At 36.3% G+C, this 14279-nt stretch overlaps 1 protein-coding gene across 1 annotated transcript in view; it reads right to left on the bottom strand.

The window, feature by feature from the left end:
* LOC103076173 (mitochondrial inner membrane protease subunit 2-like) overlaps window positions 1–8847 on the bottom strand; it is a gene marked incomplete at its 5' end in the record, with an annotated part of 286158 nt that extends 277311 nt beyond the window's left edge. Inside the window, 2 exon segments of the mRNA XM_082930971.1 lie at window positions 3394–3459; window positions 8804–8847. Coding sequence (XP_082787097.1) covers window positions 3394–3459; window positions 8804–8847 — 110 coding nt within the window.
* Window positions 8848–14279: the final 5432 nt, after the last annotated feature.

The raw sequence follows: 14279 nt of genomic DNA, 5'->3' as shown, positions 1-14279 counted from the left end.
TTTACTCTCTATTATTGTAATCTGAAGGAGGTTAACTAACCGAACATTAAATTGAGGACTGGATTAAGCCTTTTAAGGGCTTAACCTCTGAAAAGATGATGGTTCCCTTTATAGCCTCTAATTGTGTATAATTCAAAATAAAAATAATATAAAACCCACAGTAAGTATAACCAAGTCCTGATAACTCCGATTTGTTTTCTTTGGTCATTTAATAAAATAACAATTTTTAAAAAAAAAATATTTTTCTAGAGACCTACATTAGTGCTTAGCTTGCCTGCTAGGTAAACCAGTATTAACCAAGACAAAGGTGGGACTGGAAAGTCCTATCACAGACCAAAGCACCTTGCCTACTACAAGTTAGGACACCAGTCGACTAATGACTTCCAGCGGTAGACAGATAGCATATTAAAAAAATTTTTAATATGTTCTTATATTTTTAAAAATGGGTCACAGAGAAAAGAAGTAAGCATATGAGTAAACAGTATTTTATTCCCTAAATGTCCCTTAATGCTTTTCGATGCTGTTAGAAAATTATAGGAATATATTCAATTATTAATTGAAAGTCCAGGAAGGTTAGGATATTTAGGTACCAAAGATTCAGAGAAATGAAATTTAAAATTTTCTTTTAAAACACCAAATACAGAAGTAACTTTCTTCTAATCAATTATTTACTAGTCTTTAGAGGCCACACAGTAAAGTCTTGAGCCTTGCCACTTCCATTCTTTATATTATTCATTGCTGCATGATAGAGGCATAGTGAAGGGGCCAGAAAGGGATGCATGTCCAAAGTATCAGTTTGCAGGATGGAACAAAGAAGCTAGACTTTGCACACGTGGGTTGCAGCAGTGGGGAAAAAAAGGTGTAAACCTACTACATTCCCGTATCCCCTTTTCTCACCCTTCAATCCTGTACCATTAGCCCTCTTTCTAGCTCAGCCTCTCCTCTGTGAACCCAATATTTACATTTACTGAGGAAAGCAAGAACCCATCCTTTTTTTCCGAGACGTCTGTTGTAGGACTTCTGATTGCACAGAGGTTTCTTTTTTTTTTTTATGTCTGAACAAGCTTTGCAATCTCACATTGTTGACTAGTCAGCTAGTGAGCAATAATGATACATCTGAATGAAATTTGTGTTACCTTTGGATTATACTATAAAATGTAACTCTTGGCATTCCTAATCCTGTTAGATTACTTTAGATGAAATTTTTACCTACTTTATTGATCTTTTGTTTTGTTTTTTAATAGCTTTACTGAGGTGTAACTCATATAACATATGATTTACCCATTTAAAAGGTAGAACTCATTGTTTCTAATATATTCATAAGAGTTGTGCATCCATATGATGGAATGTAATCAATAATATAAAGGAACAAACTATAGGTGCACAACACGGAGGAACCAAAAAACACTATGCTAAGTGAAAGAAACCAGGTACAAAGGACTACATATTGTATATTACCATGTAAATAAAATTTCTAGAAAAGGCTAACCTACAGAGACAGAAAGCAGGTCCATGGTTGTGTGGCATTGACAACGGGGAATGATGGGAACCAGAGTTAAGGGCAAATCGGGTGAGGGAATGTTTGAGGGTAATAGGAAGGCTCGAAAACTAGATTGCAGTGAGGGTTGCACAACTGCATACATTTATATTAAAGCTCACTGAACTGTACATTTAAAATGGGTGAATTATATATATGTATATATGTATATAAATTATACCTCAATAAAGATTTTTTTAACATCTTTATTGGAGTATAATTGCTTTACAATGGTGTGTTAGTTTCTGCTTTATAATTGAATAAAGATTTTAGAAGGAAAAAAGACCAAACAAATACTCATGGATATAAACTAAACATACCATACCTCGATAGCTCCACTGATACCATGCAGGCTATTAATGATTACTTAATCTGGACATGAAAATGTTTGCCATTGATTATTGCATCAGCAAGTTCTCAAACTGTTTGGTCTGAGGACACCTGTACACTCTTAAAAATAACTGAGGTCTCAAAGAACTTTTATGTGTATATTAGATGTCAATATTTATCATATTAGAAATTAAAAGAATTTAAAAAATCTTTAGTGATTCAATGTAAAATAACAATAATAAACTTGTATGTTAACACAAAGAACATATTTAATGAAAAGTATAGTTGTTTTCCAAAACAAGAGAAAAAATAGTGAGAAGAGTGGCTTTTTTTTTTTTTTTTTTTTACATGTTTGGCAATCTTTTTAGTATCTGGCTTAATAGAAGACAGCGGTTTTTTTTTTTTTTTTTTTTTTACATGTTTGGCAATCTTTTTAGTATCTGGCTTAATAGAAGACAGCCACATTCTCTTATCTGCTCCTGCCTTCAATCTGCTGCAATATCATACATCATGTAGCCTCTGGAAAACTCCACTGTACACTCATGAGAAACGGCAATGAAAAGGCAAATAACACCTTAGTATTACTAGGAAAGTAGTTTTGATCTCACAGAACCCCACAAAGGGTCTTGGAAACTCCTAGTGGTCTTTGGGCCATCCTTGGAGAACTGTTGGTCTAGATTCTGCTCTAGACCATTTTAATTGAGGTTCATTTTAATGAGATTACTTAAACTGTATTGTCATTAATACAAGCTTTTTGGGAAAATGGGATCAAAAAACTTTCTGAATATAGTTTTCAAAGTATATTGAATCCCACATTGTACAGACTTGGCTGTAACTTAAAGTAAGCAATCAATATGAGACATATCATGCTACATCAATATTTACTTGTTCAATCTCAAACATTATTCTAGACTTATCAGCAAGTAGAATAAATAAGATGTTACTACACATTGTTAAAACACCTGATTGTTACAATGTTATTTTTTAAAGCTACTGTTTTTTTCACTGATTCAGAAGCTTCGGTTTCACATTCTTTTCCATCTCCCACCGTCCCCCCAACCCCCGGTCTCTATTATAATAAAAGCTCCCCCTTAGTTCCTGTGTTTGCTTCTAAAATAACAAAATGTTATTGAATTTTTTCTAAAATGAACCTTGACATCATAACCTAAAACAATCATACTAATTTCAATACCTGAAAAACAGTTATTTAATGGTCTTTTTATAAAATGTGGTTAATTTCAGCTTAATTAATATTTATTTCTCTTGTGCTTCCCAGTAAAGGATAACAATACCATCAGTCAGTTTATTTACATGTTATATCCTGAAATGGTTGATGATATTCACTAAAGATGTACCAGTTCATTTGGAAAGTCTCCAAAGGTTTGAAGACTTCAAAGACACCTCTTTGGATTGAAATGTACTTTCCATGTGATGTGATTTAAAACTCAACAAAAATCTAGATATTTACAACGTAAACTCAATAAAAAACAACAACAACAACAACAAAAACCAGTTTAAGTTCTTACTTTACAATATCTCCTTCAAGAGCAATCACTCTCTTAATGATCTTCTGTTCTGGGTTTTTAGGAGACCTACAAAAAGATAAGGTTACATAATCAGTTGTGTCTGTTGTTTTAAGAAAATGAGAAGAAATTTTACAAGAAAATACGCTATATTAAAGTCATTACAGGATCCTTTGCAACCGTGACATGACGTCAGTCCTACTTAGGTCCCAAGTGAGATAGAGCTAAGAGTGAAAGAATTCTTAGTTTAAACCTCTGAGGGAAAAGAATCACACTGAAACTTTTCAAAAACTAAAAAAAAAAAAAAAAAAAAAAAATTTAATAAAAACCCAGAAGTATAAAGATTTTCATTATTAAATCTAAGTACCTGTAGGAAAGAGGATTCATACATAAAATAATTAGGCATTTCTTTAAAATGATAACATACTTAAGTTTCTTCATTTTATTTAAAATAAACAGAGGCGTTTGATTTAAACAAAGAAAACAATGAAGAGAGGAATTTTTTGAAAAAAAAAAAATTAGGAAATTCTTTTTTTTTTTTTTTCCATGTTGGTTTATTTCTAACAAAGCACTTAGACCAGGCCCACCCAGAGGAGAGGATGTCACTTCCTCAAGGATTTGAACTTTGGGGCTGTTCTTAACCCCTTGGTCCCTTGTCACATTTCCTACTTAAAGCTGCTTCTGACCCTTGTGCCGAAGGATCAGTTGGAGAGGGGCAGGGCCCAGCCTTGCTGGAGTCTTGTCACTTGTCCTCGCATCATTCTACAGAAGCACAGAGGACACAGTGTTTGAGGTCCCCCTAAACTCTGTGTTTTCCTTCCTCCAAGACCCTACCCTCTTTGGGGCATAATACTGGACAGTCCTGGAGAGAGAGGCAGATGCAGGGAGAATCTGGGGTTTGGGTTTTAGGGTATGGGAGAGCTTGATGAGGAGGGACAAGGGGAGGAAATTCTTTTAAAGCACAACTAGGTTTAGCCATTTAAAGATTATGTAATTCAGAGTGCTAAAACAAGACTAAAAGAAATTGATATGTTCTGATATACTTCATGCAGACATCATTTACTTTAATCTATGATTAGTAGCTTATGGTAAATGTTTACTTAAGGTAATACTATTTACTCAAATAAATACTCCCCTCCCCTTCTCTTCCCTCCTCCCCCCCCACCCCCACACCGCTTACTCTATCTCTGGGATTCCTCACTCTAGGAGAAGCCATGTCTGTTTCTCAGCAGTCCTACTGAGAAACTCATTTAGTGAGGAACTAAGGTTGGCCAACCTTCACGTGAATGAACTTAGAAGTAGATCCTTCAACACACTCATAGATACAGAGAACAAATGGGTGGTTGCCAGGAGGGAGGGGAGCGGGAGGTTGGGTGAAATAGGCGAAAGGGATTAAGAGGTACAAACTTCCAGTTATAAGATAAATAAGCCACTGGGATGTAATATACAGCAAAAGGAACATGGCCAATAATATTTTCATACCTTTGTATGGGTACAGATGGTTACTAGACTTATTGTGGTGATCATTTCCTAATGTATGTAAATGTCGAATCACTAGGTAGTACACCTGAAACTAACACAATATTGTACATCAACTACATTTCAATTAAAAACAAACAAACAAACAAACAAAAAAACCCAGTAGATCCTTCAGCCCCAGTCAAGTCTTCATGAAGTGCAGCTGTGGCCAATAGCGTCACGGCAACCTCATGAGAGACCCTGAGCCATACCACCCACTGAAGCTGCTTCTGGTTTCCTGATCCTCAGAAAAATGTGTGAGATAATGTTTGTTGTTTTAAGCTGCTAGAGGTTACACAGCAATGGATAACTCAATCTTAATATGTTCAATTTCCTGCCAATAACATTTTCAGTCTGTTGATTTAACATGTGTTTCAAGAAACAGCTCACATATCACATAAATGATCACTTAAGATGTATTTAGAAATCAGAGATAGATAAAAATATTTTCAATTCAAGTCACAGTTTGAATTGAATTACCTTTAAAAAGGAAGGTAAATGCACAAATACTAAAAAGATTAAATACATTCAAAATGTAATACTTTGCCAAAGGAAATATGCAGTTTCAATAAGGTTTATATTTCACATTATATCTTGCAGAGAAAACAAAATCATCTAAACCGTTTGAGTCTACTTGTGAAACTTAGTGACATAACTTTCCACTAAATTAACTATTAATATTCTTTATTTTAAAAGGAAATTTGATCAGAGTTTTTGACTGAACTGTCCCCTTCACTGAATTGACTAAACATTATATTTCTATAAATTTAATGTCATTTATGTAGAGCTAGAGTGAGGGATCTGGGCACATTCAAGATGACGGAATTCATATCTTCTGTGCAGGGTTACTTATAGATCCTTAGAAAAATTTGCCCCCGTGTCTCTCTGTTTAGATAGCCAGAAATGTATAAAAAAAATTCAACCTCAGTGATCACCAAAGAATTGTATATTAAAACAATAGGACACCATTTTCCTATTATATTGACAAAGAAATAGTAATAATGCTATTAATACAGTTTGTTGTTGAGGATTTAGTACATGTCCTAAAGTACATGATCATACCTTTTGGTAAACAGGTTAAGATTTTATATTCTCTTTAACATATCAATTATGCTTCTTATGAAATGGTTGTGGATGTATACAAAATTTTAGCTACCTGGATGTTGTCTATTTTAAAAAAGAGAGAAAAAAATCAACAAGAAAAGATTGGTGAAATAAATTATAGTCCATCCACATTATAAAATATTCTTCAATCATTACAAATGACGTTATAAAAGAATTTTTAATGATGTGGAAATATCAACAGGATACATAGATTTAACATGCAAGCTAGAAAATTTATGTGTACCATGACCTTGCTTCAGTAATTATAAAGAGAAAACGTGCATGCAACTGTACTGGGAAAAATTAGGAAGGATATAAAGCAAAAGGTTGGGGGCATAGTTCTGTGTTTGATAAAACACATGCCTGGATTTTTGGTTCAGATTACTGGGAAGCCCATTAGAAGATGACAAATATTTATGTCACATGATGTTAACTGAGAAGAAACGTTCCAAGACAGGAGTGAGACCTGAACTAATTATCAAGTCTCCCCACCTAATATTGATGTGCTATTAACATTAATGAAATAACATGAAATGCAACCCTTATCAGCGTAAAATAGTATTTACGCCACAACCTTTAAGCTTTTGAGATATGCTTGAAAAGTATTTTATATTTTAAAATAACCTACATAGTAAGATCATGAGGCAAAATAGAATATACAAAGTGAGCTATGTATATAAAGTCCTATGAATTACTACTTCAAATGTATCTATAAATTTTAATGTAATATTAATCTCATGAATCTAATCACGATTCAAAATGTTTTAAAAAGGCTATTACTAACATTAATTGCATTACTGTTCAAAATCTATAACTATATTTTAATCATTAGGCTGTTGAATGCATTACTTGGATGTAAGTTCAAGTGGTAAGAGAGTTATTACAGATTTACACTGTGAAAGTCACTGAACTTCCCTTTGTCTACATTTTCTTGGCCACTCACTCGCCTGTCTTCTAGAAGTAAGAAAAATAACAAGTGAAGGATTACGCCTTACTTTAGGGACACGATGTATGCTGCCCAATAAAATTTGCATTTAAATTTGAAATTTTAGTGTTTTCATAATAAGCATTGTTTTACAATATTTATTTCTGGAATCTGAATTTTAAGCATTCTGTTTTATGCCGAAGATTTAATTAGGCAAGGTTCTCCAGAGGTTTGGACAAGGTGCCTAGAACCGTCTCTCTATTGCGTAGGTCTCAGTAGATCAGTTTGATGTGGCAGACTTATCTCTAACAAGAATGGTTGTGGGGAAGGGTGAAGGGTTAGCATAGACATAATAAGATTTCTGTAATGCGTAATGTACCTCTCCTTGAATTTCACTTCCTATCTTGATAGAAGTGTTGCCATTTTTACCCTGTGACAAGCCAACAGAGCCATGTCTTCAGTCTCATAACCTTTGTAGCTAATTTCATGTTTGTGTATGTTCCCAAAAGGTTGTTATTTTGATCCTGTTTGGAACACTGGGAAGGTACTCTGGAAAACTCAAGAGAGACCCTCTTGTGTTCTGTGGGAATGAGGAGATTAGCAAGTGTACCACCCTCTCTGTTGGTACACTTGTGCTCATCCTGATGTCAGACATATACCTGAACCCTGTGTCTGAGCACGTTCACCCTTCTCCCATTTATAGTAAAATTCTAAAACCTCCCTCTGTGGGTTGTGTAGATTTTTATATTTATATGGTTCAGGATTGGCCCAGATTATTATAGAATTCATCTCAGGATTAGAAGTCACCTTGGCATATATCACAGAAAGGTCTAAATTTTAACTCTTCATTAATGAGGTAAAACTAAGAACTAATATTCTAGGAATGACTTATAACAGACTATTTTTTATACTGTCGAAAGGATGGACATGCATTAAATCAACTAATTTTACATCATCAAAATGGAAAAAAAAAAGCATTGCTGTTTTATTATCAAAATGAAAATGAAAACGCCACATAACAGAATAAAAAGTCATGAAAAACCTTAGCAAATGATAGCTTCTCTTCTCTTCTCTTTTTTTTTTTTTTTTAAAATTTTGGAAAATATTGCCTGGGTTTCACATGATTTTCATAGGTTAGAGCTAGAAAAGGCCTATGAGTGTACCTAGCCCTTTCCTGGCAATATTCAGTCTCACCCATTCTCCATGGCCTAAGCATTTTTGCTTGGGCGACTTGTGTCCTACAAATGCATGGACTGGGGGACATTGGAAATGGAACCTATGGTCACTGTTCCACCTTTGGTACAGACAGCTGCTGACTGTAGGCAAGCCCTGTAAACAATCTGGGTCTCATTTTCGGAGAGATAAGGCTAGATCAGAAGTCCTAAACCAGAAGTCAGACAATCAGATCTAGCTTGTAGAAATGTTTTGTTTGGTCCACACATCATTTATTTATTTATTTTTTAATCTGGAGCTGGCCAAACAAACAGGAGACTTCACATAAAAATTCTAATTTCTTGTTCCTCTTAGAAAAATACAAAGATCTGGCACCCCAAGCCTACATTCTTCCCTGAAAAGAGTCCACTGGATCTGAGAAGCAGATCCTGAGAAGTTGCCCCAGTGCCAACAGCTTGTTTCATGCGGGTCTCAGTGTCTGAGGACACATGAGTTTGGGAACCCCTAGAAATCTTGATGATTTCTTCCACCTCTAGCATCATATAACAACTGAGAGAACACATGAAAACTCCAGCAGAGGGTCTAACGCATAGTAGGAAACCGGTAAATCTTAGAGGCATCTCTTCCTAAAATAAATTCATAAAGGAGATCAATTAACTGGACACAAGCAAATCGTTAGGATTTTTTTTTAACACTTACATAGATAGAATATTTATTTCAAAAACCCTCCAATAATTTCAGAGTCTGTTGCATTAGAGGGCAAGAAAGGCATTTTTAAAGGTTTGGTCAAATTTTATTAAACAATTAACTGAAGAAACATGAAAACTAAATATAACTGTATTCATATTGGAAAGTCACATGTCAGTTTTAAGTTAAACGGGTGTTATCTGTAGAATCATGATAAAAATGACTTTTTTCTATGTTAAATTCTGTATTCTTGCTTCACTATCAGTAGTAGCTTGAACTTTGTGCAAACAGCCCCTTTTATAATGATCTATTTTCTAAATTCAGTGCAGTTTTATTAATTAGCACTCTAAAAGTTCTTACTTAGGTCAGCATTTCAGCTACATTTTTGCCCCTTGCAGACTTCTCTTTGTATCATGTGAATCTTTGAAACTTAAACAAAAGAAATTATCAAGACTTTTTTGTTGTTCTTTGGGTTTATTCTTGAAATCTTCACAAGTGTGAAGCTTATAACCTCAGATACAGTTTCAGAAAAGTGTATGTATGGGACTTCCCTGGTGGTGCAGTGGTTAAAAATCCACCTGCCAATGCAAGGGACACGAGTTCAATCCCTGGTCCGTGAAGATCCCACATGCTGTGGAGCAACTAAGCCCATGTGCCACAACTACTGAGCCAGTGCTCTAGATCCCGCGAGCCACAACTACTGAAGGCTGTGTGCCTAGAGCCCATGCTCTGCAACAAGAGAAGCCACCACAATGAGAAGCCCGAGCACCACAACCAAGAGTAGCCCCCCCCACTTGCCGCAACTAGAGAAAGCCCGCTCACAGCAACGGAGACCCAATGCAGCCAAAAATTAATTAATTAATTAATTTAAAAAACAAACCCCCAAAACCTATATGTCATAGAATAACCTTTAAAAAAAAAAAGTGTATGTATGTGTGTATATATGCAATTTCTAACAATTACTCTTGCTCAGATATCTCATAAAATGCTCCAATCCAAGGGCCTCATTGTTAGGAAAGTGAATTACAGATGAGGTGGCAAGAACCCAGGTTAATGCTTCAAATTTTTCTTCTATGATACCATATTTCCTTACATAGGGAACAGGTCTTGGGGGAAGGGAAATCCTGGGAAAGGATCACCATCAGGCAGGGGCAGAGGGTTGTTATGTGTGTAGAAAATCCTAGTGGGAAGTGAGTAGAATTTCAGAGCACTGGGGACAGTGCTCTTGGGCAGACATATTTTGTGGATGGGGATGGGGTAAGGAACGGATGGCTTATTCTCTCAAAGCAAACCCTCCCTGAATCAGGCTCCTGAGCAGTAGCAATATGATCCTATAGAAACCCTGAGAGATTCCAGTCGGGGTTCTAGTGATCCAAGAATATAGCAGCAGGAACAATAAGCTTATGTTTCAGATTTATGGCAGATAATTCCTTATACAAATAAATATATTCTAATAGTACTTATGAAACAACAAAAGCATGCACTTTAAAGAATTAAACTGTTGTCTATTGATAAACATTTTCTTGGTTAAATTTAAGAGTTGTCTCACCGTCACTAACTACGATTAGAAGTTTAATATGCAAATAGTGACAACTTGTCTTATTAGTAGATCAGCCTTGATTATACAAAATCAATTAAATGTGTATTATGACTCTAACTTCCGTAACTGAAAAAGCTGAAATAGTTTTGTAATCGACTGTTTTGATTCTGAAAAATAAATGTCTTCACTTAACTGTGAAAAATCTAAGAAATTTAGTATAATCATAACAATGAGCTAATTTCTACCAATGTTTATTAATTCAAGCATTTCAAAACACAGAACACTGCAATCTTCAGTTGTGAACATAACTGCACTTACACTTCACTGTCTAGAATTGTATGTAAATGAATATATATAGTACATACATAAAATATATAGCACTTATGTAATACACATATGTGTGTATGTGTGTGTACTCCACCATACAATATGGAATCATACTATTTAAAGAAACTCCTCTGAACTATAAAGAAACTTCTGGGCTGAAAAATACATTCCCTCATTTATTTATTTAATAAATCTGTGCTTTCACATATTGAATATGCTTAAAGTTGGCCATATCTGTGGAAGTGGAGGAGATGAATACCTAACATAAATACAAATGTTGACTATTCTTTCAGTATAGACTCTCAAAGTGCAGACATTCATAGAGAAGTACTACTACTCTGTCCCCAAAGTACGCACTCAGGAGTGTCTGAGTGGTTTTTGCTGTACTCAAGACAGGTTTTAGCCCTCTAGCTGCACTATCTCATTGAGTACGACTTTTTTGTAGAGTACCACTTAAGGCTATGGAATAAAGCAAAATTAACTGGCCTTCAAATGAATTAAAGCCATCAGTCTAGTCTCATAACCCTAATATGATGATTAAGCTAACTGGATTTATACTTTAAGCTTTAAACAGGTTGGGAAATAGTGCCACATACTTGTGGTAGGCTTGAAGAATATACAAACAACAGAACTTGAAAGTGTAAGCTACTGATATTTTCCATATCAAGCCATATGTATATGCATGAATATGGCACAGAAAAAGCAGACCAACTGAAATGCAAAATGAATAGATTCAGTTCTCTGTATCCCTGGGTTCTGCATCCACGAATTCAACCAACCACAGGTTGAAAACATTTGGATAAAAGAGAAATTCCAGAAAGTCCCAGAAAGCAAAACAATTTGCCATGCATTGAGCACTACACTAAATCCACTGAATCGAGTGATGTGTAGGCTGCTGCAGCCTCCTGCCATCCCACAGACACTCAGTCTCTCTCCAATACCTTAGTCATTTGAACACTGTTCACCTCGCATCTTGTCCGTTGGCTGCTTATGCTGTAGGCACCCTTTGTTTCTGTGAAGCAAATGGCTCCTAAAAAGCCATTAAGTGGTCAAAGCATCCCTCAAAGGTTAAGAGGGAGTGTAAAGTGCTTTCTCTCGAAGAGAAAATGAAAATTCTAGATCTTTTGAAAAGTGGCATGTCGCTTGCCAAAGTGGGCAGTAAGGTCGGTAAGAATGAACTGAGCATTCACACAATAAAGCAGAAAGAAGCTAAAATTTGTGGAAGTGTTAGTGCTTCACCTACAATTGCAACAATAGTCTCTCTGGTTGATGCTAAAGTGCTTGCAAAGACTGAGAAAGCATGAAGTGTGCAGGTAGAGGACATGCCACAGGAGTGTATCCCTGTTGATGGCAAAGTTATGTGTGAAAAGCACTTCATCTCTACGAGCGTTACTGTGAAGGGGCTGGGGAGAGTGAGAGGAAGGAGATGAAGGCTGCTAAGGGATGGCTGGCAAGCTACGAGAAGATCACAGGAGAATCAGCATTGACTGATGCCAAGCATCATCAGTGCCCCCAGAAGAGCTCAAGAAATTCACAGAAGAGAAAGGCTACCTTCCAGAGCAAGTCTTCAATAGCGATGAAATGTGATGAAAACCCCAAATCGCCTGCCTGTGTTCTGGCAAAACAACAAGGAGGCTTGGGTGATGGCCATCTTGTTCTTGGGATAGTTCCACCAGGGCTTCATTCCTGAAGTGAAAAAAATACCTCGAAAAGAAGGGGCTGCCATTCAAGGGCTTCCCCATCATTGGCAATGTTCCCAGCCACCCCAATGTCTCTGCTTCACCGACAAGAATGCAGAAGTAATGTTCCTGCCTCCTAACACTATGTCACTGCTGCAGCCATTTGATCAAGGCATCATCAGGTGCATTGAGGCAACTTACACTTGCCTCACCTTCAGGAAGACTTGTGGATTTATGGAAGAGCTTCACAATTACAGAGACTGTAGATGTCCCAATGCCCAAGACAGGAGTGCATGTTGGGAGCCATTATGGAGTGAGGTTGTCTATGATTTCAGGGGCATCCCCACTACTGATGCAAAAGTCAGGAATGTTCCAAGGGAAGTTAGTGGGGAAAGCTTCTCTAACATGATGGGGGACAATGTTGAGGAACACCTAGTAGCATAGAGAAACTTTTACCAACAAGGAACTCAAAGATCTGCTGAAATGCTCTACAGACGATGATGATAGTGATGCAGAAGACTTAGAGGAGGCAGAGCTATCAGTTTGGATGCTTGAAAAATCTGCAGCAGTTTTTTTTTTTTTTTTGACAGTTTCATGCATTAAAAAGGACATGAGCTTCAAGTATGATTCTTTGATGGAATGAAGCCTCTGTATTACCTGAGGGATAACGATGCGCCTAGAACCACTGCAAGATTTGTTTGATGATGAAAAGAAAAGAAGAAACAGCTTCCTATAACAATGTTTCTAACTAAAGCACCTGCAATTGTGAAGCTCTGGCCTTCAAGCTTGAAGATCCTCAGCCCTCAGCCTCTACAGATCCTGACATTAGTATCACTGAGCCTCCTCCAAAGTCTCAACATCTGCAACTGAAACCCAGTTCATCCTTCTGACGTCCTGCCAGAAGGTTCAAGTTAGCCTGGTGGCTCACCACTTACCTACAGTGCCAGACATCTCATCCCCTCATCCCATCAGCACGGTAAAATAATACAAGTCATTATTGTCGTCATCATCACCGTCATCATTATCATCATATGAGGGTTATCAAGAGAGAATAATCAGGGTTTTGATGAGGGTTAACACAGTGTGTATGTGAGTGTGGGAGAGAAGTGAATTTATATTTTCTCTGTTTATAATTATATTTTCTATATGTACCTATATTTTAAATATTCTGTGTTTTAGTCTATATATTTCTCTTTCAGGTCATTAAATGAAAGCAATCTGTAAGTATTCAAAGAAAGAAAATGTTACATTGTTGCTGACGTGTACTGTGCAGTTAGGCCTGCCATGGTTGCATCTGTAGTGAATGTATACAGATTTTTCTTGTCATTATTCTCTAAACAATACGGTAATAACAACTATTTACATAGCATTTACATTGTATTAGGTTTTAGATGTAATCTAGAGATGATTTACAGTATACAGGAGGATGTGCATAGGTTATATGCAAATACTACCCCTTTTTATGTAAGGGACTTGAACATCTGTAAATTCTGGTATCTGAAGTCCCCCTCGGATACCAAGGGACAACTGTCCTAGTATGTAAGAGCTGAAGTGAGGACATTTATACCAATGCTCATACAAGACGTTAGTGGTACCTGCAGTCACCTGAAAAAGGCTATTGGAAAATGGCACAAGGATCATCCTGTCTCTAACTTAGCTCACTCACAAGTTTGCCATGATGTTGGTCATATTGTGACGTGTGAGATGCCAAGCTCAGGGCAGGGGACATCCTAGTAAAAGTGAGGAACAAAGGCAGTCTACCATTTTACCTGCAGCCAGCACTTAGCGCCCACCCACTTTTTCACCCATAATTCATTTCTAACCAGAATGAACAACCAAATATCTGGAATAAATGAGACAATTTTTAACCTTATAAATACAAAAACGAATACTTTACCTATGGTGCATTAAGCTTTTGAAGTTTGCCTAATTGAGC

Source organism: Lipotes vexillifer, unplaced genomic scaffold (assembly GCF_000442215.2).
Source record: "Lipotes vexillifer unplaced genomic scaffold, Lipotes_vexillifer_v1.1 scaffold460, whole genome shotgun sequence".
NCBI classification, from domain to species: domain Eukaryota; kingdom Metazoa; phylum Chordata; class Mammalia; order Artiodactyla; family Lipotidae; genus Lipotes; species Lipotes vexillifer.
This window is presented reverse-complemented; position numbering and strand designations above follow the sequence as displayed.